The 26,074-nt window shown below is 46.0% G+C and overlaps 1 protein-coding gene and 1 long non-coding RNA gene across 3 annotated transcripts in view; one reads left to right on the forward strand and one right to left on the reverse strand.

The window, feature by feature from the left end:
* The first annotated feature begins 7,247 nt into the window (after positions 1–7,247).
* On the forward strand, positions 7,248–10,569 carry LOC134346530 (uncharacterized). Its single transcript, XR_010017943.1, has 3 exons — positions 7,248–7,350; positions 8,400–8,422; positions 8,519–10,569. It is a non-coding gene; the product is annotated as an uncharacterized LOC134346530 (long non-coding RNA).
* Positions 10,570–10,766: 197 nt separating this feature from the next.
* The window catches only part of LOC134346520 (E3 ubiquitin-protein ligase TRIM39-like), a 78,795-nt gene continuing 63,487 nt past the window's right edge, over positions 10,767–26,074 (reverse strand). The window contains exons 11-12 of one of the 2 annotated variants that reach the window (XM_063047929.1): positions 24,424–24,985; positions 10,767–22,559 (exon numbers count right to left, since the gene is read on the reverse strand). In XM_063047929.1, coding sequence (XP_062903999.1) covers positions 24,453–24,985 — 533 coding nt within the window. In that variant the 3' untranslated portion in view covers positions 10,767–22,559; positions 24,424–24,452. Of the gene's footprint in view, positions 22,560–23,229; positions 24,986–26,074 lie in introns of those variants that run through there. The other variant, XM_063047928.1, reaches the window with a different exon arrangement.

Below are 26,074 nucleotides of genomic sequence, written 5' to 3' on the forward strand. Positions count from 1 at the left end.
CGAGAATACAAGCTGGCAGGTGATGGATGAGATGAGGCGACCTCCCATCCCACCTGTGTTCCCATCCTGATGGCATGAACATTGATTTCTCTAACCTTCGGTAACTTCACCACAGACTGTGTCTGTGCCAGTGAGGCCACCTCTTATTCTTCTAATTATGAGACAGTCTCAGTCAGTGTAATCTCCCTGAGAACACTTCGTGAAGGATAAAGTTTTAAAGTAAGAGGGTCAAAGTTGAACCGGAATGTTCAAGGCATGTTTTTGGACACAGTGAGTGGTGTGTTCCTGGAATGCGCGACCGGGATAGGGAGTGGCGGAAGCAGATTCCATAGAACCATAGAAACTACAGCACAGAAACAGGCCCTTTGGCCCTTCTTGGCTGTGCCGAACCATTTTTCTGCCTAGTCCCACTGACCTGCACATGGACCATATCCCTCCAAACACCTCCCATCCATGTATCCGTCCAATTTATTCTTAAATGTTAAAAAAGAACCCGCATTTACCACCTCGTCTGGCAGCTCATTCCATACTCCCACCACTCTCTGTGTGAAGAAGCCCCCCCTAATGTTCCCTTTAAACTTTCCCCCCCTCACCCTTAACCCATGTCCTCTGGTTTTTTTCTCCCCTTGCCTCAGTGGAAAAAGCCTGCTTGCATTCACTCTATCTATACCCATCATAATTTTATATACCTCTATCAAATCTCCCCTCATTCTTCTACGCTCCAGGGAATAAAGTCCTAACCTATTCAACCCTTCTCTGTAACTGAGTTTCTCAAGTCCCGGCAACATCCTTGTAAACCTTCTCTGCACTCTTTCAACCTTATTTATATCCTTCCTGTAATTTGGTGACCAAAACTGAACACAATACTCCAGATTCGGCCTCACCAATGCCTTATACAACCTCATCATAACATTCCAGCTCTTATACTCAATACTTCGAGGAGGCAATTTGAGGCTGCCTGGATTTCTTCACTGATCCAGTGTCGCTGGACTGTGTTCACAACTTCTGCCGCTCCTGTATCACACGGTGTTGGGAAAGGGAGGAGAGAAACTCCTGCCCGGAATGTAGGGAGGAGATTGCAGACCGCACCCTCAGGGCCAATCGGGCCTTGGCAAACCTGTCTGAGAAAGCTCGAAAACTAAAACTGAACCGAAAAGGAAGAAAAGTAAACTTCACTGCGAGGAACATGAGGAACAACTGAAGCTGTTTTGTGAGACGGACGAGACACTGATCTGCCTGATCTGTAGAAATACGCGGGAACACAGAGACCACCGCTTCCTGCCGATTAAAGAAGCTGTTGCAGTCTATAAGGTAAAAACAAGCTGATTTTGAACACCTGATGTGTTTTTCATTGGATATTTATTTTTTAACCCCTGGTGACTTTGACAATAAACTGTCCCGAATCGGCACTGCATCTTTATTGTCCACTGGTGGAGCCAGAGATTTTTTTCTTCCTGGTGCTACGGTGTGGGCACGTGGCCAAGTGGTTAAGGCACTGGACTAGCGACCTGACGGTCGTGAGTTCGAGCCCAGCCGAGGTAACTTAATCACAAATTGCTGTGTGAAGACACTGGTGCCAAGCTGTATGGGTCCTAATGCCCTTCCCTTGGACAACATTGGTGTCGAGGAGAGGGTTGGGCAACTGCTGGTCATCCATACAACCTGGAGAGTGAAGACTTTCCAGGCGCAGATCCATGGTCTGGCAAGACTAACGGTGCTACAGTGGGGCAGAATTATTCAGTGATGGTGCTGAGGGATGTACCCGATGGTAATATGTATTCGCAAGGCCAGACGTGTGGCATTCAAAAGTCAGTTTTAAGCATTTTGTGCCTACTATAAATGCCTCTGTTGATTCACAAGCAACAGCAATTGATATCTATAATACAGAAGTGAACTTTGACAGTGTCAATAGTATCGGGGACAACCCGGGCTACACAGGGCATAAACAAACAAACCAACAGAGCATCCGACCCACAGCGCACAATGTGAATCACACACCAATCCCACAATCAGTGTCAAATTCATGCTTTTCTAAGACAACACTAACCCACAATGTCCACTGCTATTCACATTACACAAACAGACAATGCCAAAAGATACACCGTTATTAAAGTCAAATAAGGCAAACAACAGATGCAAGGCTTTACCAGGAGTTGGACAAATCGTACTCTGACCATGCAATACCTCAATTAATCTGGTCACTGAATTTAAAAGAACCATCAAGAGAATCACTGTTTGGAAGTCTAAGCAAAACCAGTAGGCTTAATAGCAGTAAATGTAATATTTTAGGATTTGCGGAAAACATAAGGACTATGGGGTATCCACCACTAAATAATAATAATAATCAGCATTAGTCTCGGCCCAAATTTAAAAAAAGAATCAACTGCATTCACCATTGATGTTTTCAGAGAAGCACAATCTGTCTGTTGTCGTGATTGGTGGCGAAAGCATCAGTAATTTTCTGGATGTCAAGTGCCTGGTCCTCCGGCTGTCTATGGCCAACAGGGCCAAGTTGCTGTTCCGAGCATCGCCGCTGCTATTCTTTAGGTAGTTTCTGGGGTGTCTGAGGCAAGGGAAACTCCGTTTGCATGAGGCAGATGTCACAGGTAGAGTCAGTGATATGCAGATTAGTTTGTATAAATCTATTAATGCATCGCGGTAGGGTCTCATTAGAACTAGAAATTCCACTGTGTCATTCATTGTCTGTCCTTGCTTTTGTTTTGTTTCCAGCAGACGCCGAACCCGATGTAGCTCTGCAGTCGGGTTCACTTCAGTCACTCCGTAGTATTAGGCCACTGGCCAAAGACAATTGTTGTCTAGGAAGAGCTTGTGTTTGGGACTCAATGCTGAGAATCCAGTCAGAACACCCCCTATCTCAATTGAGAACCGTCTTTTCATTTCAGTCAGAAGTCTGTCTGTAACCGGATAGAAACAGTGCTTGCGAAGGTCATCAGAGGATGTGACAGGTGTACGTTCAGTTTGGGCCTCAACAGCAAAATCAAGTAGGAAGTAGGGTGGCTGGGCCTGTCTCCTTTCATGTGGTCTGCTCTGTATACCGGCCTTGACGCACAGGTCACTGCAGGTACAGCAGGCAGTGAAGAAAGCTAATGGCATATTGGCCTTCATAACAAGGGGAGTTGAGTATAGGAGCAAAGAGGTCCTTCTGAAGTTGTACAGGGCCCTGGTGAGACCACACCTGGAGTATGGTGTGCAGTTTTGGTCTCCAAATTTGAGGAAGGACATTCTTGCTATTGAGGGAGTGCGACATAGGTTCACGAGGTTAATTCCCAGGGTGGCGGGACTGTCAGATGTTGAAAGATTGGATACACTGGAATTTAGAAGGACGAGAGGGGATCTGATTGAAACATACAAGATTTTTAAGGGATTGGACACGCTAGAGGCAGGAAACATGTTCCCAATGTTGGGGGAGTCCAGAACCAGAGGCCACAATTTAAGAATAAGGGTAGGCCATTTAGAACGGAGTTGAGGAAAAACTTTTTCACCCAGAGAGTTGTGGATCTGTGGAATGCTCTGCCTCCGAAGGCAGTGGAGGCCAATTCTCGGGATGCTTCCAAGAAAGAGTTAGATAGAGCTCTTAAAGTCAAGGGATATGAGGAGAAGGCAGGAACGGGGTACTGATTGTGGATGATCAGCCATGATCACAGTGAATGGCAGTGCTGGCTCAAAGGGCCGAATGGCCTACTCCTGCACCTATTGTCTATTGTCCCTAGCTCTTGTCTGAATTTCACTCCATGATTCCTCTCCCCGTTTTGCTGAGAGTGCATCGATAACAGACTGAGCCAAGTCCACAGCGGATGAAAGCTCCAAACTGAGAGATTGTAGCTGGTCTGATATGAACTTGGTGACTCGGAATAAATCCTCAAACAGAGTGAGAAGTAAAGCAAACTGCTCGCCAATCAGTCCATTTACAGCTCTGACCTCCGTTTTCTTCCATGCATTTGGTTGACCCATAATATCCTGTAGTGTAGCTAGAATGGCAGGGAGTGATTTCCCTGTAGCCCACAAGCTGTATACTGCCATGCCCAGCATGTATCTGACAATTTCTTCAACTCCACAGGCTGTGCAGTTGATTCCAGTTTTCTCTGTTTCTTCATGAAAGGATCGTGGGCAACAGAGTTTGAAAAGAAGTTGTAAAGCAGCTGCACAGTTTCAAAAAACTCACCCGCTTGTTGTACATTGCTCACAACATCCACTAAAACAAGGTTAAGTCTGTGAGCATGGCAGTGTGTATATAATGCCTGTGGGACCGCTTTCCTGAACCTCTCTTGCACCGCTTTATTGCACCCGGGCATCACTGCCACCCCGTTATAACACTGACCTATACACACGTTCGTATCAATAACACACTGGGCGAGTGTCTGTTCAATGCTTTTAAGAAGCGACTCTGCGTCCAACCCTTCTGCTGGAGTGAAGTGCAAGAATTCTTCAAGCACTGTTTCATTATTCAAAAACCACACCACCACTGATACTTGCTCCTTTTTACTCAAGTCTTTACTTTCACCCACCATGATGGCAAAATGTCCAGCCTCCTTGATTTCTGCACTTATTTGACGTCTGACCATATCTGCCTTAATACCCATAATTTCATTTGGATATCATGATGGGTGTTTTTTGCATTTCCAGGATTGTCCTCTATTTTTTTAGCTACAGTCTTATCAAACTGTCCATTACACTGAGCAACTCAATAAAGTTTCCCCTATCGCCAGATCCATCATCCTCCTGGTGTTCTCGCTGGGCAATGCCTTGGCACGCGGTATAGCATAGAGACTCAACGTCTGCTCTCATATACTCACGATTTTCTTGGACAATCTTTGCATGTCCTTTACCAAGCATATTTCCCAATCTTGAACCGTCTTGCTTTCTCAATCTGAATTCGGCCCATGCCTCCATAGCAAACTTATGAGCTGCACTTACATGGTGGGTTTTGAAAGCTGTTGTAGCTTTCCGCCAACTGCGGTAACTGGTGACAGTGAAGCTCAGAATGGAACCCATGTCCTCCACACAGGAAATGCCTGTATGCGAAGCAGAATGTAGTATCTTTCGTGATCGAATATTCCAGCCAGGAGTACAGGTCAAACCAGCCGCGAATAAAACTCCTATGCTGATTGCCGAACTGTTGCTAGCAGCGAAGCGTACTTTTTCAATGCTAGCCGACCGGGTTCTTCCTCAGGCTGCTGGCTAACATCGCTGACAGTATTCCCACTCGCACTAAGAGCAGCTTCATCCACGTTCTCTTCTGAATCCCGCTCCATTTCTTGTTCCTTTACTTCGCCCTCACACTCCTTCGATGAACTGCTGTCGTCCTCATCCCCACTTACTCCTTTCTGCATGTCACTTTCAATTACGACATGCTGAGGCTGAGACACCACTGATTCCTCTGGATGGGGTCGTTTTCTCACTAAAAAGCGATCCATTTTTCATGTCGCCAAAATAATGCACGTTCCAGGCCGATGCCAGCTTGTGAAAGCACAATGTGTGTGTGTGACATCTGTTAGACGTGCGAGACCATGGATCTGCACCTGGATCCTGCACAATGTATGTATACTATCAATCTCTCGCATGAGTGAGAGTGAGTGACATCATCACCTTAAGTGATCTTAGGTCAGCTTAACTGATCTGAGTGAGGACAGCAACGGCAAGACATTGACAACGAACGAATAAGCAGAAGTGTAGAGTGGATCTGACCTTAGACCAGCACAGACTTTATAACTTTATTGCTGTTTCACTCGGGAGAAGATGGCGGCACGACGACAGCGCTCACGGCCTCTCCGGTGATGAATATCTGTTATCTGTCAAGTAGGGGGCCGTGCACAATCCTGATTTGATGGGAGACAGACGTGAGTGCATAGCGGAACATCTGGAAAACTTCTGAAATACCTGCTTTGCTACCGCTGCTACTGTGTGGTAACCGGAATCTCCGGAGCGGAAGGCCCCGAAATCCTCGGCTTTGTGTGTTTCAGCGGCCGGGGAGAAGTCAAAGGCGCTCTGCAGAGGATGGCACTCCGGAGGCTGTATCGGAGAGGTTGCTCGGAAGCTCGGAGTTTTCGGACAGATGGACTCAGGGTTGGCTGGGGTCGGCTGCTTCCAAGGTATCGGCAAGTTGATGGTGTCTGGAGGTTTATGGCAGGGAGTTTCTCCCTTTTGCCGCCTGCTATCGGGGACTCGGGAGTCGATCAACTCGGAACTTTGAGTCTATATTTTTACTGTGCCTGTGGACTGTTCTTCATCAAATTATGGTATTGTTTTGCACTGCTGTAACTATATGGTATAATTATGTGGTTTTGTCAGTGTTAGTCTTTGGTCTGTCTTGTTTTCTGTGGTATCACGCTGGAGAAACATTGTATTATTTCTTAATGCATGTATGCATTTCTTAATGCAAAAGAGGACTGAGTGTTCTCATAATCCAGACCAACTGAAGAAACAAGCTGTATTCAAAACTATACAGAGAAAGCAGCTGCAATTTGTATGTCAAATTTCAGTTAATTTCTTGGTGGTGCTATTGTAATTTCTGCTGGTGCTATAGCACCAGCTCGCACCACCTCAGCGCCGCCACTGTTATTGTCTGATTCCTTCACTCTCTGCTTCCCAGGACCGGGTTAAATCTGCATTCGAATCACTCACAGAAAAGAAATCCGACTTCGAGGAAATGGAGCGGCAACAGAAAGAGAAGATTTCCGGAGTACGGATGAGGATTTCCTGGGCAGAATTTCCAATATTGTTGTGTAGTTTTGTTCCCTTTAATGCAGAATAGCAGGGTAATGCAGCTCCAGTGGCCTGGGTTCGATCCTGACCTCTGCTGCTGTCTGCGTAGAGTTTGCATGTTCTACTTGAGAATATGGTGGGCCAACAATGCCAAGAAATCCAGAATGAATGTTTAATTTGCTACTGCAATTAACCCTGTGAAGGTGGGTGGTCTGTGAATCAGGTGGGAACTGAAGGATCAGTGTGGAAGAATGGGTTTCAAGGAAAGTGAGGGAATGGGATTGAAGCTCTGAGAAACAGCATAAAATCATTGGGCTGAATGGTCACCTTCCATGTCATAAACAAGTACTTTACAGCCAAATAATAAACTAGTCTCTCCTTTCGTTTGTCAGGAACAGTCACACAGTATTCAGTCCCACATCACATCCCAGTTTGATGAACTGTGCCAGATTCTCACTGAGAAAGAGCAGCGCTTACTCAGAGATCTCAGGGAAGAGGTGGAGAGGGTTCTGAATCCAATGAAGAACAATCTTCGAGAGATTCAAGAGAATTTAAATTCTATCCAGAAGGAAATCTCCAAGTTACAGGAACAGATGGATCAACATCAGATGGATCTTGTTCCTCAAGGTGAGAGATCTCAGTTAAGTTCTGTAAAAGTGCACAGTGTTAAATGATGTATTTAAAATCAAAGTGGTATTTACAAATACTGTAGTTGTAATCTGATTTTTATTATAATTGTAAATTGATTTAAACCTGACATGCTTTGACTGTTCAGGGCTGTTGTCCCCAAACTGGCCTCCCACAACATCTGTACGTCACAGGACAGTCTGCAACCTTCTCGGGAGTGAGTTACTCTGATCAGAGCACTGAGCTGGTGATCGTTTCTGCGATTCCCACAAATAATATCCCCGATACTCAGAGTAACATCCAGCTACTGTGAGTGTGTCTGGTGCGGTGGGTGTGAGGGTCTCTCTGTTAATCAGTGGGAACTGAGATTGAATTGCAGAATGTGACCCACACGTCAGATTTACCATCAAGATAGGTTTGTATCAGATTTGTTGTTTTAGAAAAAATTGCACTATCTGTTTTCCTTTACAGATATATTCTTCATTGGATTATATCCCATTTTACATCACAGTCAGGTCTTTCAGTCCAGTCCCTCCTAACAATTTCCCTGTTTCACAAGCCTCCTCCCACCGACTCACCACACCCAGCAACAGTGACCCCAACTCCATGGTCCCTCCTGTGTTTATCCAGCTTCCCCATTACATTCAATCTCTGCTGTTGCACGTTAACCACTCTTGTGACAGTGAGTTCCACGCGCTCTTCACTACATTTCCAGCAGAGATACGCTCTCCACCCACACCCAATCCAATCCACCACAAATACTAAATTCCATTATCTGATCCTCCCCAACATCATACCAGATAAAAATGCACAGCCTGCCCAGTCTTTCCCATCAGTTCCATCCTGTCAGTTATGGGATAATTTTCATAAACATTCCTTGAACTTTCTCCCAGATTCTGTGTCCCTTGTTGCTCTGTTCTGTTTCTCCGTGTGTGTCAGTGACAGTGAGCTGGGAAATGGGAATTTTCAGCAGCTTGTAATAACCTGGGCCAAATTCCTGCTGTTGGGATGCAGTCAGTCAACTGTTATCTGTGTTTTATTTATTTCAGGAGGAAATTCATCGCAAGAGGAGGTAGGACATGGTCTTTACTGAAACACGGTGTGGATTTGTGAAATAGTTCAAATATCACTGGTGTTCAGTTTATAACCAGCTGTGTAATATTTACAGGATTAGTGAAGATGAACAACTGCTGTCAGTGACACATGGCACCCTACCTGTTGAAAAATTCGATCACCCCTTTTTGCTGAACACCATGTTGAGAGATATGTTTGATACAATTAAGCGAGGTAAACAATTACAGTTTCCTTTCTCCTTGTTTGTGAACAATTTTACGTGATACTTACTTGCAAAGACTGTCTGTAACTCTGGGTGAAGGCATCACTGTCACATGGTCAGCCGGAGATGTCCGACCCCTGAACACACCAGCAAAGGGGCACGATACAACCAATACACAGGACTGTTATATAATCCATTGAATCCTGAACCAATCCACACCGCACAAACACACCAAGATATCGCTGGGAAATAAAATCTGGCATCCGTTGGGTGATCAGTATTGTCAGAAAAATACTCCCGAATCTTTCAGAGAAGGAAATCTGCACCATTCACCCTGTCTGACCTGTCCGTGACTGCAGACTCTGATTGACTCAGGTCTGCCCCTGCTGGACTCGCGAGTCTCACTATTATCAAACCCCCACATTGAAACATTGTCAGACTGAGTCCGGACACACCAACCACCATTGACCTCGGTCAAGATTTCATCTCGGGAGAAGCTCAGACATCATAACCAGCCTGGCAAAGCTCCCTCACATACATACACAGAACTATTGGCAGATTATGGTCAAAGCCTCAATAATGAGTCCAAGTGAGAGGAGGAAGTACCTCATGACCTGCCCATCTCTTCCCGCTATTTCCCCACCTCCTTCCATTTATTCCAAGGTCTATTGTCCTCTCCTGTCAGATACCTTCTTCTTTAGACTTTCGTCTCTTCCACCAATCCCATCTCAGTTTCTTATATCATTTCCTATCATCCCCGTCCCCCCTCCATCTGCCTTCTCCCTCATCTGGACTCACTGATCGCCCTTCAGCTTTGCCTCATCCCCCTCCCTCACCACCTTATTCTTCATCCTGTTGCCTTGCTTTCCAGTCTGGGTGAAGGGTCTCAGCCCAAAGTGTTCATTTCCCTCCGTAAACTTTTCGTGACTCAAGGTGGTCTGGCATTTTGTGTGTGTGTGTGTGTGGTTGGCAAGATTCCGGTTGTGAATGAACCCAGTGACTGAGACTCCAGAGCCACCAGGATAGAGAGTTCCAAAGATTCACACCCCTCTGCGCGAAGAAAGTTCTCCTCTTCTCAATCCGAATTGACATGTTTCTTATTCTGAGTGTCTGAGCCCGGTCCTAGACTCTTCAGCGTAGGGAAACATTCTCCCTGCATCCAGCCCGTAGAGCCTTGTTAAAAATCTATAACTTTCCATGGAATTAATCTACAGTGCCTATAAAAAGTCTCCAACCCCCTTGGAAGTGTTCATGCTTTATAGTTTTACCCCACTGAATTAAAGGAGAATTAATTTGGGGTTTTTGATACCGATTAACAGAATATAAGCCTCTTCATGTCAAAATGAAAACAAATCTCTACAAAGTGATTTCAATTAATTACAAATATAAAACAGAAAATAATTGATTGCATAAGTATTCAAGTCAGTATTTAGTAGATGCACCTTTGGCAGCAATTACAGCCTTGAGTCTGTGTGGATAAGTATCTATCAGTTTTGCACATCTGAAACTGAAAATTTTCCCCATTCTTTACAAAACTGCTCGTGCTCTGTCAGACTGCATGGGGATAGTGAGTGAACAGCCCTTTTCGAGTCCAGCCACACATTGCCAATTGGATTGAGGTCTGGACTCTAACTTGGCCACTCCAGGACATTCACTTTGCTGTTTTTAAGCCATTCCTGTGAGCTTTTGCTTTATGCTTGGGGTCATTTTCTTGCTGGAAAACAAATCTTCTTTCAAGTCGCAGTTCTCTCACAGACTGCATCAATTCCTCAATTCCCCGTCACCTCCACCTCCCAGTAATGTCTCCCCGATGTGAATCCCTCCGATTCCCGCACACAACCCCAGTCTGTGAACCTCTTCCCGGTGTCAGGGAGATTCCACTGGGTCCCGGTCCATCTCACACTCTTCCGATCCTCAGACAACTCGGGCCGCGGATGCGCCGTTTCCACATCCACAGTGACAGAGACTGGGGTGGGTTGGGAGGGGTGAAGCAAAGAATTAGCGTCCCCGAAAATCGGGGGGGAGACTCGGGCCGTGCGGTCCCAAGACCGGGGGTGGGGATGGGGGCGGAGGGAGAGCCCGCTGGGACTCAGGTACAGTCTTTGTCCCCCATTACTTCCTGACCAGTATAATTTTCCAGTGGTCCACTATCAACTCTCACCTCCCTTTTATTTATATACCTGAAAAAACTTTTAGTTTGCGATCATGTTTCATCTTTTCCCATCTTATGGCTTTTTGGATTTTAAAAACATCCGAATCATCCAACTTACCACTCACTTTTGTTACCTTACATGCCCTTTCCTTGGCTTTTATGCAGTCCTTAACTTCCCTTGTCTGCCACGGTTGGCTCGCCCTGCTATCTGAGAACTACTTCTGTGGGACATATCTCTCCTGCGCCTTCTCCCCATTACTGTTGATGCCATGTCCAAGCAAGATCCTGTCAAGCTCTGCCTTAAATACCCCCAAGGATCTGTCCTCCACAGCTGCCTGTGGTAATAAATTCCACAAATTCCCCACCCTTTGGCTAAAGAAATCAGAATCAGGTTTATTATCACCGGGGTGGGTTGTGAAATTTGTTTGTTCACAGTGGCTCTGTTTTAAATGGGCGCCGTTCTATCTGAGGCTGTGCCCTCTTAGCCTTGACTCTCTCACCATGGGAAACATCCTTTCCACATCAACTCTGTCTGAGCCGTTCAACATATGAAAGGTTTCAATGTCATCCCGCCCCACCATACTTCTAAATTCCAGCAAGTACAGACCCAGAGCTATCAAATGTTCCTCAGATGATAACCCTTTCGTTCACGGAGTCATCCTTGTGAACTTGCTTTGGACTTTCTCCAATGGCAGCATATCTTTTCTAAGATGAGGGGCCAAAACCTGTTCACATTATTCAAGGTGAGGCCTCACCAGTGCCTTATAAAGCCTCAGCATCACATCCCTGTTCTTGTATTCTAGACCACTTCAAATGAATGCTAACATTGCATTTGCCCTCCTCACCATCGACTCTGCCTGCAAGTTAACCTGTAGGGTGTTCTGCAAAATGACTCCCATCTCAGATGCAAGACTTGCATCTCATATTTTTGGATTTTCTCCCCTTTTAGAAACTAGTCTGCACATTTATTTCTACTACCAAAATGTATGACAATGCATTTCCCACCATTGTATTTCATTTGCCACTTTCTTCCCCCATTCTCCTAATCTGTCCAAGTCCTTCTGCAGCCTGTCCTCAACACTACCTGCCCCTCCACTGATCTTGAAATAAGTAATGAACTCACCTGCTTACCTTGCCTCCACCTGTTCTCGCTGAAGCCCTGTTGAGCCAAAGCCTTTCCACTCTGACTCAAGACTACACCAACGACGACCGCTCTGGTGATGAACACTCTGCTGGGCGGGACCTCTCTTTTATAGAGACTGGGATTCTAAAGCTCTTCGCCGGACCTGTGTGGGACGGCTTCTGTTGTGTCTGTTCAATACTAACATCAAATAATATTCAGAACTGAAGTTCACGAAGGTACGTTCACAGCCACGAAGCCAGTCACAGCTCTTCCAGCAGCCTGTTACTTGCAGGCCACAGTCTCAATTCAGCATAATGACAAGTTAACCTAGAGGAGCAGTGAGCTGAACAATGGCCCGTCCCTCGCCTCTGGCCCAGACACGTTGATTGTGATTTTCATCCAATTTATTGCCTCGTCTTGAATGCAAACCAATTCAATCTTTTTTAAGCATTTCTTCGGCGGTTGAACGGGGCATGACTACGCAAGTGCATGAACGTCGGACCATGAGGCAACGGGAGAGTTAAAAAGTGAGCAGATTAACTGAGCAGGTGTCGTCGCAGCGGGAGACCGAGTAGGAAGGCTTTGGCTCGACAGGCTTTGGCGAGCAGAGGCTGAGGACGAGCTTCACTCCAAGTGAGGTAAGGCCAGGTAAGTTCCTTTAATTAATTTAATTCCCTTAAGAGTAGGTAATGGAGGCAGCAGTTAGGGCAGTTGAGTGCTCCGTTTGCAGTATGTGGGAAGTCGGGGTGAGCACAATTGTCCCTGATGACTACACATGTAAAAGGTGCATCCAGCTGCAGCTCCTGACAAACCGAGTTAGGGAACTGGAGCTGGAGCTGGATGAACTTCAGATCATTCGGGAGGCAGAGGCAGAAATAAACAGGAGCTACAGGGAGATAGTCACCCCTAAGAGTCAAGAGACAGGTAGCTGCGTGACTGCCAGAAGAGAGAAGGGGAATAGACAGAATGAGCAGAGCACCCCTGTGGACGTTCCCACCAATAATAAGTATATCATTTTGGATACTGTTGATGGGGACGACCTACCAGGGACAAGTTGCAGTGGTTGCGTCTCTGGCACCGAGACTGGGCCCTCAGCTCAGAAGGGAAGGAGGGAAAAGAGGAGAGCAGTAGTGATAGGGGATTCAATAGTTAGGGGGACAGATAAGAAGTTCTGTGGAAGGGTTCGAGAATCCCGGATGGTCTGTTGCCTCCCCGGTGCCAAGGTCTGCGATATCTCGGATCGAGTTCTCAGTATTCTCAAGAGGGAGGGTGAGCAGCCGGATGTGGTGGTCCACGTAGGGACCAATGACGTGGGTAGGAGGTCCTGAAAGGTGAGTTCAGGGAGTTAGGTACTAAGTTCAAGGACAGGACCTCCAGGATAGCAATCTCAGGATTGCTACCAATGCCACGTGCAGGCGGGTTTGGAAATAGTAAGATAGCACAGAACAACACGTGGCTGAAGACATGGTGCAGGAGGGAGGGCCTCAGATTTATAGATAATTGGTTGGACTTCAGGCGAGACGAGGCGAGAGTTACCGGCAAGACAAGGCAAGGCTTCAGGCAATGCAACGCGAGACAAGAACTTCAAGGCAAGGCGAGAGCTACCGGCAAGACGAGGCAAGGCTTCAGGCAAGGAAACAGAAGGCAGGGGAAGGGATATGAGGAGTAAGGACAAGAACAATCCAGCACCCCGCCCTGGTCTCTGGAGGTATTTATGCAGCCAGCCCCAATGAGAAAGAGCTGTCTCAATTAGTGCTCAAACAGGAACAGAAACAGGGTAGACAGGAAAACCTGGAGTAAGGGTCGATGGATCGGACCATGATCCGGAATGCGGACTTCATGGATTGGACCATGACACCAGGACCTTCAAGAAAAGCTGCCTCAAAAAGGGGACATCAATCACCCACGACCCCCATCACCCAGGACATGCCCACTTCTCCTTGGTACCATCAGGGTTGAGGTACAGGAGCCTGAAGACACACACTCAACAATTCAAGAATAGCTTCTTCCTCTCTGTCATCAGATTTCTGAATGGGTATCAAACCCATGAACACTACCTCACTGTTTCTTTTTCTTCTTTTTTTCACTACTTATTTTTTAAAAACTTTATTTTCAAAATTTTCAAAAAAAAAAGATCAATGAAAACATACCAGCTCACACATGTATAAAAAAGAAATAAGCAAAAAAATAAGACATAACATTAGAGGGATGCCTATTGTACAAAGTGCTCAGAAATACTAAACATTAAATCTCAAATGAGGGCCGTGAGAAATCAGCTGGGGGAAAGTTGCTCATCCGCCGCCGGCCTCATCCAGGTAGGCAAGAAATGGATCCCAGATAGCCAAAAACTTTTTAATTGAATTGGTTCTCAAGAACCTAAGTTTCTCCATCTGTAGGACTGAGATAATATCAGCCATCCATCTCCGAAAGGAAGGGGGAGAAGGTGATTTCCATTCCATCAAGATAAGTCTTTTGGCAACAATCATCCCCAGCATAAGAAACTGTTGTATGGCTGCAGGGAAACAAATTGTCATGGTCCGGACCGTGAAGTCCGCATACCAGTTCATGGTCCGGTCCGTGGATTCAGGACTCCGGGTCTTCCAGCTGTCCTTGTCATGGTCTGGATCGGGGGTCCCTTTAAATTTACTTTGTTTATGTTACGATCCGGATCGTTGACTCCCTGTTTCCCTTTGGTTCACTGTTTTCCCGTGTCCCTCAGACTTGGTGATTGGAGGCAATTTACTCTTGGCTGAACCGGTAGTTTATTGTCCCTGGTTTCAGTCGTTCAGCGCGTAAGTGTTTGCAATGTCACCAAAGGTACGGCATGCCAATGTCATCTGGCTGGAGCAAGCCTAGTCTCCGCCCGAAGCGAGTGCCGGTAATTCACCTTTCTTCACCGGAGCAACCCTGTCAGGTTACCTCGCCAAAGCGAGCCTGGTTGCTCTCCTGGTTTCAAACTATAAACTCAATTTAATGAACCTCACAAGATGTATCTTGCATTTGGATCCACCCTTGCTCCCAATGACCACCCCCCCCCCATTGTGACAGTCCCTTGTTGGAGTTAATCATAGACACCTGATTCCCATCTTGGGGCTTGGAATATAAATAGCCTTGGGGTTGAGTGTGAGCTGCTGGTTTGTTTTGCCAAGATCCCTTGGGAGCAACCTGCTGGTGGAAGGTTAGAGCAGCCAATTGCCATCTTTAGGCCATGTTGGGGGACCATCCCCTCATGGACCCTAGCTGTCGGTAGTCGGAGCTGTCTTTGCGGTATGAATTCGGCTGTTTCCTGGGCCAGCTGAATGGTTGCCAGCCACTCCGAGCTAGGTAGGGATCTGCTGTTTCCGTAGCCAGCTGAGGTTGCTGGCCGAACTGAGACTCGGTGCTTCCCCGGAGCAGAGATAGAACTGTCTGTCGTTCTTTGGTGTTTGTCTCTTCTTGTCCTTGCCTCCGTGTGGTAAGCCAGGCTGTTTTGCCGTTGCCCTGCGGGGAGATCTGTCTTGTCTAGAACTCGCCTCTGTTGGGTAAGTCCGGCCGTTCTGCTGTTACCTGAAGGAGGGACCTGTCCCACCTTGCTGTGGAGATGAAGTTGAGACCCGGCTTGTCTTAGGATGAGTCACGGCTCTATGTCTATGTTCTGTCCTGTCTCATGTTGGTGTCGTGTTAAAGATGAGTCCCGGCTCGTCGAAGGATAAGTCCCGGCTCTATGTTGATGTTGGGTTCCCAGTCTGTCTCAGAGCTCCAAGAACCCAAGCCTCAAAGATCCCGCAGCCAAGTTCCAGGACCCCAAGCCTCGAGGATCCCGCAGCCAAGCTCCAAGAACCCTAGCCTCGAGGATCCCAAGGCAAGCTCCAAGAACCCAAGCCTCAAGGATCCCAAGTCAAGCTTCAAGGACCCGAGCCTCGAGGATCCCAAGTCAAGCTCCAAGGACCCGAGCCTTGAGGATCCCAAGCCAAGCTTCAAGAACCCGAGCCTCGAGGATCCCAAGCCAAGCTCCAAGAACCCGAGCCTCGAGGATCCCAAGCCTCCAAGCTCACGACCCAAGGCTCCAGCCTGCAGCCAAGCTCAAGACCCAAGATCCCAGCCTGCAGCCAATCTCAAGACCCAAGACCCAAGCCTGCAGCCAGTCTCAAGACCCAAGACCCCAGCCTCAAGCCTCAAGACCCCAGCCTGTCTCCAAGTTCAGGCCTCTAGACCCCAGCCATGTCCTGTCCTGCAGCCATGTCATGTCTTTGCCTGGTTCTGGGGTCCGAGCCCGAGGCAAGACCCAGGTTCTGGGTCCTTGTCCAGTCTCAGGCTCGGAGTCGAAGCCTTAGTCCATGGTTTCTCGTCCTGGTCCCGCTTTCCCTAGCCTAAGTCTGCACTCTTGTCCCTGCTCCTGGTCTGAATCCTGTCACGTCCCTACTCCAGTCAAGTCCTGTTCCTTGTACTTCAGTGTTTGTGTCTCGAATTTGGATCCGTTCCCAGCACTCCACTGTAACACAAATAGTAGATTGCGAGCAGCCAAATATAGCGAGACCAGCTTCCAAGGGGAAGGATCTTTTATAGGCCTTTGAGTACCAGTCGAATATTTTGGACCAAAATCCAGTCAGTAATGGGTAAAACCAAAAGGTGTGTGACAACGTGGCTTCCATCCCTTGGCATCTATCACACATTGGCGAGACAGAAGGGTAAATCCTGTGCAATCTAAGTTTAGAGTAATGGAGACGGTGGACAACTTTAAACTGGATCAGTTGGTGCCTGCGGTTAACAGAGCAAGTCTGTGTCATAGGCTTATCCCAGGCAGCTTCAGATAATTCAGTACCCAACTCTTCCTCTAGGTGTTTCTAATCTTCACAGTCGATGCTACAGTGCAATTATCAAATAAATGTACAAACTTAGAAACGAGATGCCTGGAGTCAGGAGGGTTCTTTAAAATATCAAAAAAACATATGTATCCCTGGAAGGATTTCAAAATTACAAATCTTAAATTGAATGTAGTGTCTAATTTGCAAATAACGAAAACAAGTGCAAATGGGGCAGCTCAAATTTCTCTTTCAGCAGACTAAATGTTGCAAACCGTCCCTCTATGCACAGGTCTTCAATAGAAACTAGACCCTTCTCCCTCCAAGCTTTGGATGTTTTATCTGACCATGAGGGTAGAAAGGAGTGATTCAAACAGATTGGTGTTTGTACAGAGGTCTCTGGTAAATTCAGAACGCTCCTAATCTGATTTAGAATTCTGACGGAATTTTTCAAAACAAACCTCAAACTTCTTGAAGTCCCAGGCCTCTCTAACTTGGAGAACAGCATGGCTGGCAAGGAGGAATTGACAACAGAGTTGAACACCATACATAGCCACAAGGGAGCCCCAGGGGCTAGGTTATTCGGAGCCCCCTGTTGCCAAAAAATTAAAGCCCTAGCATTGACAGCCCAATAATAGTGTCTAAATACAGGTAATCCCAGTCCTCCTTCAGACTTGGGCTTTTGTAAATGAATTTTTGAAATCCTGTGAATCTTATAATTCCAGATATAAGACAATATTATGGAGTCCAACTCTTTAAAGAAGGCTGATGTGAGAAAAATGGGGAGATTTTGAGAAAGATAGAGAAACCTAGGAAGGGAAACAATTTTAATTGAATTTATACGACCAATCATGGATAGAGGTAGGGTTTTCCAACTTTCTATATTCTGTTTAAGTTTTGAAATAAACTCCGCGAATTTTAATTTGAATATTAATTTAGGATCTTTGGAGATTGCCAAACCAAGATTAGTAAAGTGATCTTTAACTACTTTGAACGGGGCACTTTCCAAAAAACCCCGCATGTAGTTGTTGGAGAGGGGCACAAAGTCACTTTTTGTCCAATTGGTTGAGCATCCCTATAGTCTGCCAAAAGAGGTGATTAAATCTAAAAGAAGAGGGACTGACTTTTCTGAGTTTTGTAAGTAGAGTATCACATCATCAGCATATAAACTAATAACTGTTTCAATACCTGCCACTTTCAAACCCACAATATTTGGGTGACTTCTTATTTTTAGGGCAAGGGGCTCTACCGCGATGGAAAAAAGGGCCAGCGAGAGAGGGCACCCCTGCTGGACGGAACGGTGTAGGGGAAACAGAGTTGAATTGTCATCATTAGTTATAATAGAACACAATTGGGCTGGCGTATATCAGTTTTACCCAAGATACAAATGACTCACCGAACCCAAACCTGTAACAGTGTTATAATCAAACATGTAAGGCCACTCAATCTGGTCAAAAGCCTTTTGTGCATCAAGGGATAAAATTGCTGCCCCAGTAGCTTTCCCATGATCAGCATATATAGTATTAAGGAGGCATCTGACTTTGGGAAAAGAGAACCTACCTGGGACAAATCCTGTCTGATCAGGATGAATGATAGATGACAAATAATTATTTAGTCAGTTAGCCAGCATTTTAGTAATCACCTTCCTATCAAAATTCTGGAGTGCAATGGGCCTATAGCTGGCCGGGTCTGTTTGCTCTTTACCTTTCTTCAAAATGAGGGAAATGTTAGCCTCGTACAATGTCCTAGGCAAGGCTTTATCTCTCTTAGAGCAAGATATCATTCTGAGGAGAAGTGGGGCAAGGATATCACAGAATTTCTTATAAAATTCACAGCCAAATCCATCCGGCCCAGCAGCCTTGCCAGACGGAAATGACTTAATTGCAGAAGTTATTTCTTCCAATGTGAAGTCAGAATCTAAGTCCTCCCTAGCAGCATCACTAAGTCTGGGCATTACAAGAGAATCAAAGAAGTCATTCAAGTCAGATTGAGTGGCATTGCATTTAGAGGTGTAGAGTTCGCTGTAAAATTCTTTAAAACAGTCATTTATCTCCTTGGGGTTAGTTAACAGGGTACCCGGCCTCGATCTAATGCAATGAATTGACCTTAGGGCCTGGGCGCCCCTGAGCTGCCGTGCCAGGTGCCCCCAAGGCTTGTCCCCCATTTCGAAATTCTTTTGTCTTTATTTTAAGAGGAGGTTATATATCTGACTACCCAAGATACTACTTACTCATACTTAAACTTTATTATTTTATAATCTTCAGAGGGTTTCGAAGCCTGGTATGTCGCTTCGAGGGTTGGGAGAGTATTCTCAATCTCTAATAATCGCCCTTCTCTCTCCCTCTTAGCAGCAGATTCATATGAAATTATATACCCACAAATTACAACTATTAATGTCTCCCAGAGTGTGGAATCTGACACCTCACCATTATCGTTAATTTCTATAAAATCTTTTAATCTGGTGGTTATAATATACTATAAATTTCTCATCGGCGAGTAGGGAGGGGTTAAAATGCCAGGAATAGATTCATTTGGAAAGGGAGAGATTCAGGGACATTGTCAAGGGGCTATGGTCAGAAATGAATCTATTATGATATTTTGTATTGGTAACACGAGATATTAAATGAGAATCAACCAAAAAACAGTCTATTCTACTATAAGATTTGTGAACTTGAGAATAATAAGAATAGTCCTTGTCGGTGGGACGTTGAACTCGCCAAGTATCTACTAAATTCCTAGATCTAATCAAATTATTTAGGACCTGCACTGACAAGATATTTGAGGGCGGGCGGGAGGACAATCTATCTAAATATGGGTCCAGGTAGCAATTCAAATCACTGCCGATTATTATATTTGAATTACTGGCATCCAGAAGTAAATCAAAAGCTTTCCTAAAAAAAATTTGCCTCGTCTGTGTTTGGACCATAAATATTAAGGAAGGTTAGCGGAAACAAATTAATGGTGCCAGAGATCATAATAAACCTGCCGAGAGGAGCTGTGGTCATGGAAGTGAGCTGAAATGGAATATTTTTCCTAAAGAGGATAGCCACACCACGGGCATGAGATGCAAATGGTGACTGGTAAACCTACGATATCCAGCTAGACCTCAATCTGCGTTGCTCAGTTACTTTGATAGGGGTTTCCTGTAGAAAATTCACATCTGCAAATAGAGATTTCAGATATCTAAAAACTTTATCCCTCTTAACAACATGACCAAGGCCCTTAACATTCCACGAGACTATTGTAATATCTTTACCAGCCCCCCCCCAGCTCTTTTCTACAGCCTCTGCATATGAGAATTAAAAAGAGATTATTAGAGTTGAGCACAAACATAGTAAACGATGCAGAATGGCTGGCAGCCTCATAAAAACACAACATACACAAAAAATAACATGTTAGCTTCAAGCTGGCTATTTTGTCTCATTAGCTCTGAATACTTAACTTCAAGCTCTTGCACGTGTGTTTCAAGGTCACTGGCGGTTAGTTCTTGATTAGCCACACGGGCTGGCAAGTCAGCCTGGGAGGCCACAAGCGCCTCTAACTTGGTCTCAAAAACATCAAAGCGGTCGTTAATGCCACGCAGAACTGACTGAGAAATCTCCTGACTTAGTTCATTGCACATGGTGTAAGTTTTATCCGGTGGTATCTCAGACGCGGAGAAGTGCTTTACCGACCCATTGTTAGCATTAACTTCGATAGTTTCGCAGTCGGCGGTCTTGGCTCTATTTGCCTTTGGCATTGTCAAACTTTTCCAGACACTTAGAGGAAATGGTATACTTGGTGTGCGTTTGTCCAGTGTTACGTACCCCGTAACTGGGTTGCCAAACCAGCAGAAATGGATCACTCAGTTGGAGTCTGGAGTACTCGAACTAAGAAAGTTTTATTAAAGAAACAAGCAACACAGTAATCGAAAGGATAATAAATGCAACAATTCAACAATGATAACCACACATGTGCACAGAATTAAGATAACAGCATCAATCAAGCTCTATCGTTGTCTAGGGGTAAATGACCAATTTCAAAATGACTCAAAGTTCAGTCCAGTTTGTAGTTCAGTTCGCAGTAATCGTTGCCATGGCGATGGACAAGGTGGGGGAAGAGAGACAGAATAGGAACAACTGATCATTCAGAACACTGCTTCACTCACAGACCAGCGGGATGGCTCACAGACAGCTTTTGGGCAGGTCCTCGGTGATGTCACCTGAGGTCACCGACTGTGACCCCTCCTCCAGATGCGGTCGATCCTCTGCAGTGAACCCGGCACCCAGGCAAGGGCGGACACACACCGGGTTCCCGCTGATCGTACCTTTCCACCCTTGTCGTTGTCCGGTACTTCTCACCCACTCGTGAGAAGCGCACCGCTTCCAGGGTCTCGTTACCTCGGGTGGCGTGTGTCTTAGCGAACCTGTCCCTTTTTATCCCCCTGCTGGGATATCGCCTGTCCATCACTTCAAACAGTTCAGGGTTCAAAGGGGGGAGCCGCTCCAGACAGCTCTTCCTCCCACATCCCTTCATTACACATCTCCAGACGCTGCTCCATTGTTCCTTATCTCTCCTTCCCCTGAGGGCAGGTGGCAGACCAACTGCTGATGCCACTGATGCTAGCCCAGGCCAGCAAACATCTTAATTTTATGTGTATTCTCGTAACACCAGTTACCAAGTAGAAAAACTTTAAAGGAACTGCTCTTGGCTCTCGCGCAGGAGGACTTAAACCTAAAAAAAAACAAATACTGGAGCGTGTGGAGGCAACCGACAGGGAGTTCACGGACAGTATGACCCTGCTGACGACGAACATTGAAAAACTGACTCACTCTGTCGCATTAATAAGGCACCTTGTTAAATGTATAAAATGTCTGCATCAGTGTTGTCTTGTATTTCCATACAATGTTACATTAGGCTGTTACACGTCTATTGTCAGAGAAGTACTTGCATAAATAGGTAAACCACCTTCATACAAGCAAGGACAGAAAACAGGGCAAAGGGAGTATACTTATTTATTCAGTAAGCTATGGGTCAAAGTATTTGGTGAGTACATTTCTAACCCTTCTGGCTTCAGTCTCGTTGCCGTCTGTTCTGAAATTGTTAGGTGGTGGCGTTCAAGAAAACAATGAACATCAGTTCCGGCACATCATGACAGAGTTTTTAAATAGTCAAAAAAGCTCACTTTACAATTTAACTCTCACGCCGTTCACACCGACTGCGCGTTATAACAGCTTGTGCAGTACGAAGCAGAAGCAGAAAAAGCATTGTTGTTCTGGTGTTGGCATGACAGCGTTTTTAAATCTCTCCGTTTACCCCGTACACACTACAACGGATATTAGGCATTTTCAGATTTATTCACTCTGGAGACCGTTTCTGAAAATCTCCGTTTTTGGGGGATGAAAACTCTGTTTCAGTGTGGACAGAAGGTCAAAACGAAGAGAAAAAGCTTTGTTTTCAAAATTATCCGGAGTAGTGTGGACGTACCATTAGTTCAGACATACACTGTCGGCCTACAAATGAATAAAACACGGTATAATAGTAATTTTATCAAGGCCTCGGAGAGGAGCACTGACCAAACTCGTCTAATCCATACGCATGCGCACTAGCGCCCCCTTCGCTACTTATTTAATTTTATATATTTATATACTTCTCACTGTAATTCAGATTGTATTATCGTGTATTGCAATGTTGAGTGCATAGCAACAAATTTCACGACATATGCCGGTGATATCAAACCTGATTTCGATTCTGATTCTGATTTTCATCCAATTTATTGCCTCATCCTGAATGCAAAACAATCCAAACTTTTTGACCAACCTCCAATTCGAGACCTTGCAAAAGTTCATGTAGACAACATTCACTGTCTTGCCTTCATTAATTTTCTTTGTAAACTTCCTGAAAAAAAACCCACAAGATTGATTAGACATGACTTACCACGCACAAAGCCATGCTAACTATCCCTAATCAGTCCGACTTCCGAATACTTGCATATCCAGTTCCTTAGAATATGGGTACTTTCCCAGTACTGATGTCAGACTCACCGCCCTATATTTTCCTCATTTATTTTCAGAGCATTCCTAAATAACAGAACAGCATTTGCTATCTCCACAATAGGTCTATGGTGGAAGCGAGCTCATTGTCTCTCCATTCGGTGTGAATCACCTGGACAATACAAATACTTATGTCAGGATGCTGGTTATTGACCACAGCTCCACGTTTCACACCATCATTCCAACAGTTCTGATCAAAAAAGCTCCAGAAACTGGGCCTCTTCTCTCCCTCTGCAATTGAATCTCAACTCCCAAACTGGAAGACCACAATCTGTGTGGAATGGAAACAACGTCTCCACCTCACTGACAATCAACACTGGTGCACCTCAGGGATGTGTGCTTTGCCCTCTGTTCTACAGACTCTACAGCCCCTGACAATGGCTACTCTCTCTACAGCCCCTGACAATGGCTACTCTCTCTACAGCCCCTGACAATGGCTACTCTCTCTACAGCCCCTGACAATGGCTACTCTCTCTACAGCCCCTGACAATGGCTACTCTCTCTACAGCCCCTGACAATGGCTACTCTCTCTACAGCCCCTGACAATGGCTACTCTCTCTACAGCCCCTGACAATGGCTACTCTCTCTACAGCCCCTGACAATGGCTACTCTCTCTACAGCCCCTGACAATGGCTACTCTCTCTACAGCCCCTGACAATGGCTAGGCAAGGCTCAAATGCCATCTATAAATTTGCAGCTAATACGATTGTTGGCAGAATTTCAGACGGTGATGACAGGGCGTACAGGAGTGAGATATACCAGCTCATTGAGTGGTGATGCAGCGACAACCTTGCACTCAACATCAGTAAAACCAAAGAACCGATTGTGATCTTCAGAAAGGGTAAGACGAGGGAAGACACACCAGTCCTCATAGAGGGATCAGAAGTGGAGACAGTGAGCAATTACAAGTTCCTGTTTGTCAATATCTCTGAGGATCAGCCTGGACCCAATGTATCGATGCAGCTACGAAGAAGGCACTGTAGTGGTTATATTTCATTAGGAGGTTGAGAAGAGTTGGTACGTCACCAAACACACTTGAAAATTTCTGCAGGTGTATTGTGGAGAGCATTCACACTGCCTGCATCACTGCTACTACACAAGATAGAAATAAGCTGCACAGGGTTATAAACTTAGTCAGCTCCATCATCCAGGTCATGCCTTGTTCTCATTGTTACCATCAGGAAGGAGTTACAGAAACTCAACAATTAAGCAACAGCTTCTTCCCCTCAGCCAAACGATTTCTGAATGAACATTGAATAAACGACCACTAGCTCACTACTTTTTATTCCAGTTTTGCACTAATTATTTAATTTTACTTTTTAATATATATAATTACCAGAATTAGGTTTTTTCTCTATCATTATGTATTCCATTGCTCTGCTGGCGCAAAGTCAACAAATGTCACGACTTCTGCTGGTTATATTAAACCTCATTCTGAGCCACATTCAACATGTCCCACCTCCCGGAGGTTCAGCTTGACTTCCTTCTACCAGTCAGCACCCCCGCCACTTGTCCCTATTCTCCCGGCTCAGTGCCGGTGGACTGCAGGAGCCGGGGAGCTCAGGTCCCGCCGCCCGCGGCTGCTGCTGAATCCGCAGTGTTTCCGTTCCGATGACGGATTCGGTGAATGAGTGAAAATTTTAATGGATCGATAATTCTCAAACTCTGTTTATTTCACTCTCCGCACATTTATATTTACACTGACTTACTCCTGTCGCCGGACCCGGACCCGACCTGTTTACAGTCCCGGAGCGGAACCGGAGCAGATTCTCAGCCACTGGTTTTCATCCCAAGTCCAAAACAAAGGATAAAGTTTCCCCGTGAATTCACTCCCAGTGAAGGTGTGGAGATGGGACTTGGTCTCCGCGTTGTAGAATGAAACTGTTCCGGACTCGTAACTGAGATAAACTCCCACCCTCCCGGGGATGGGACCGGCGAAGAGACGGTCTTCAGGGCGGGTGAGAATCCACATCTCGTCATCACGCCGTGCGATGCTCCAGAATCCGGTCTCCGGACTCGGTGTGACCCGTGTCTTCCTCTCCACAGACTCTGCGGCGACTCCCAGATCCCACCACCGATTCCCCGTCACCTCCACCTCCCAGTAATGTCTCCCCGATGTGAATCCCTCCGATCCCAGCACACAACGCGAGACAGTGAACCTCTTCCCGGTGTCAGGGAGATTCCTCCGGGTCCAGGTCCATCTCACACTCTTCCGATCCTCAGACACCTCGAGCGCCGGATGCACCGTCTCCACATCCAGGGTGACAGAGACTGGGGGGAGAAGCAGAGAATTAGAGAGTCCCCGAGGATCGGGGTGAGACTTGGACACTCGCTGGGCCTCAGGCACAGTCGGGTGGCCGACAGTAATCGTACACGAGGTTTTACCCGACTAGAACGGATGGACAACTAGTATCTTCCCGATCAACACACATCAAAGTTGCTGGTGAACGCAACAGGCCAGGTAGCATCTCTAGGAAGAGGTACAGTCGACGTTTCGGGCCGAGACCCTTCCTAGTCCTGACGAAGGGTCTCGGCCCGAGACGTCGAATGTACCTCTTCCTAGAGATGCTGCCTGGCCCGCTGTGTTCACCAGCAACTTTGATGTGTGTTGCTTGAATTTCCAGCCTTTGCAGAATTCCTCGTGTTTGAGTATCTTCCTGAGGTTTTCCCTCTGGGATAAAGAACGGAGTTTTCCCGATCAACATACACAAAATTTTGTAGGAACTTAACAGATCCAGCAGCATGTGTGGAGGGATGTGGCCGGCCCCGATTCAAGTCTAGATCTTTCCTCAAGAATGGAAGGAAAGGGGGGGGGGGGCGGGATGACCAGTAAAAACTGGTGTGGGTAGGCGCTGGGACAACAACTGGATCCAGATGGGGATGGGGGGAGTGAATACTGGAGGGGTTTGAACAGGAGGTCAGAGAGCCTCTTTGGCCCAACACTTTTGTACCAACCAACTTGCTTTAATGACCGAGTCCCATTTGCTTGGCATCATACTGGTTTGTGCGAGGTCATTACAACTTGCATCCACTTTTGGAGTTTAGAGTTAAATTCCAGTGCTGTCTGGAAGGAGTTTTCTACATTCCGCACTTCCCCCGTGACTGCGTGGGTTTCCCCCAGATGTTCTGGTTTCCTACAAAGGTGTACCGGTTACTAGGTTAATTGATTATTGTAAATTTTCTTGTGATGAGGCTAATGATAAATACTTGAGTTGCTCTACCCACCTCTGCAGCTTCTTCTGGCAACTTCTTCAGTTCCAGAGAGAAGGTCCCAGCCTGTCCCGCCTCTCCTTATAACCCAAGCTCTCCAGCTTCAGTAACATCCTTGTAAATCTGTATACACCCTCTCCAGGTGAATTA

This window comes from Mobula hypostoma, chromosome 5 (assembly GCF_963921235.1).
Source record: "Mobula hypostoma chromosome 5, sMobHyp1.1, whole genome shotgun sequence".
In the NCBI taxonomy this organism is placed as follows: Eukaryota; Metazoa; Chordata; class Chondrichthyes; order Myliobatiformes; family Myliobatidae; genus Mobula; species Mobula hypostoma.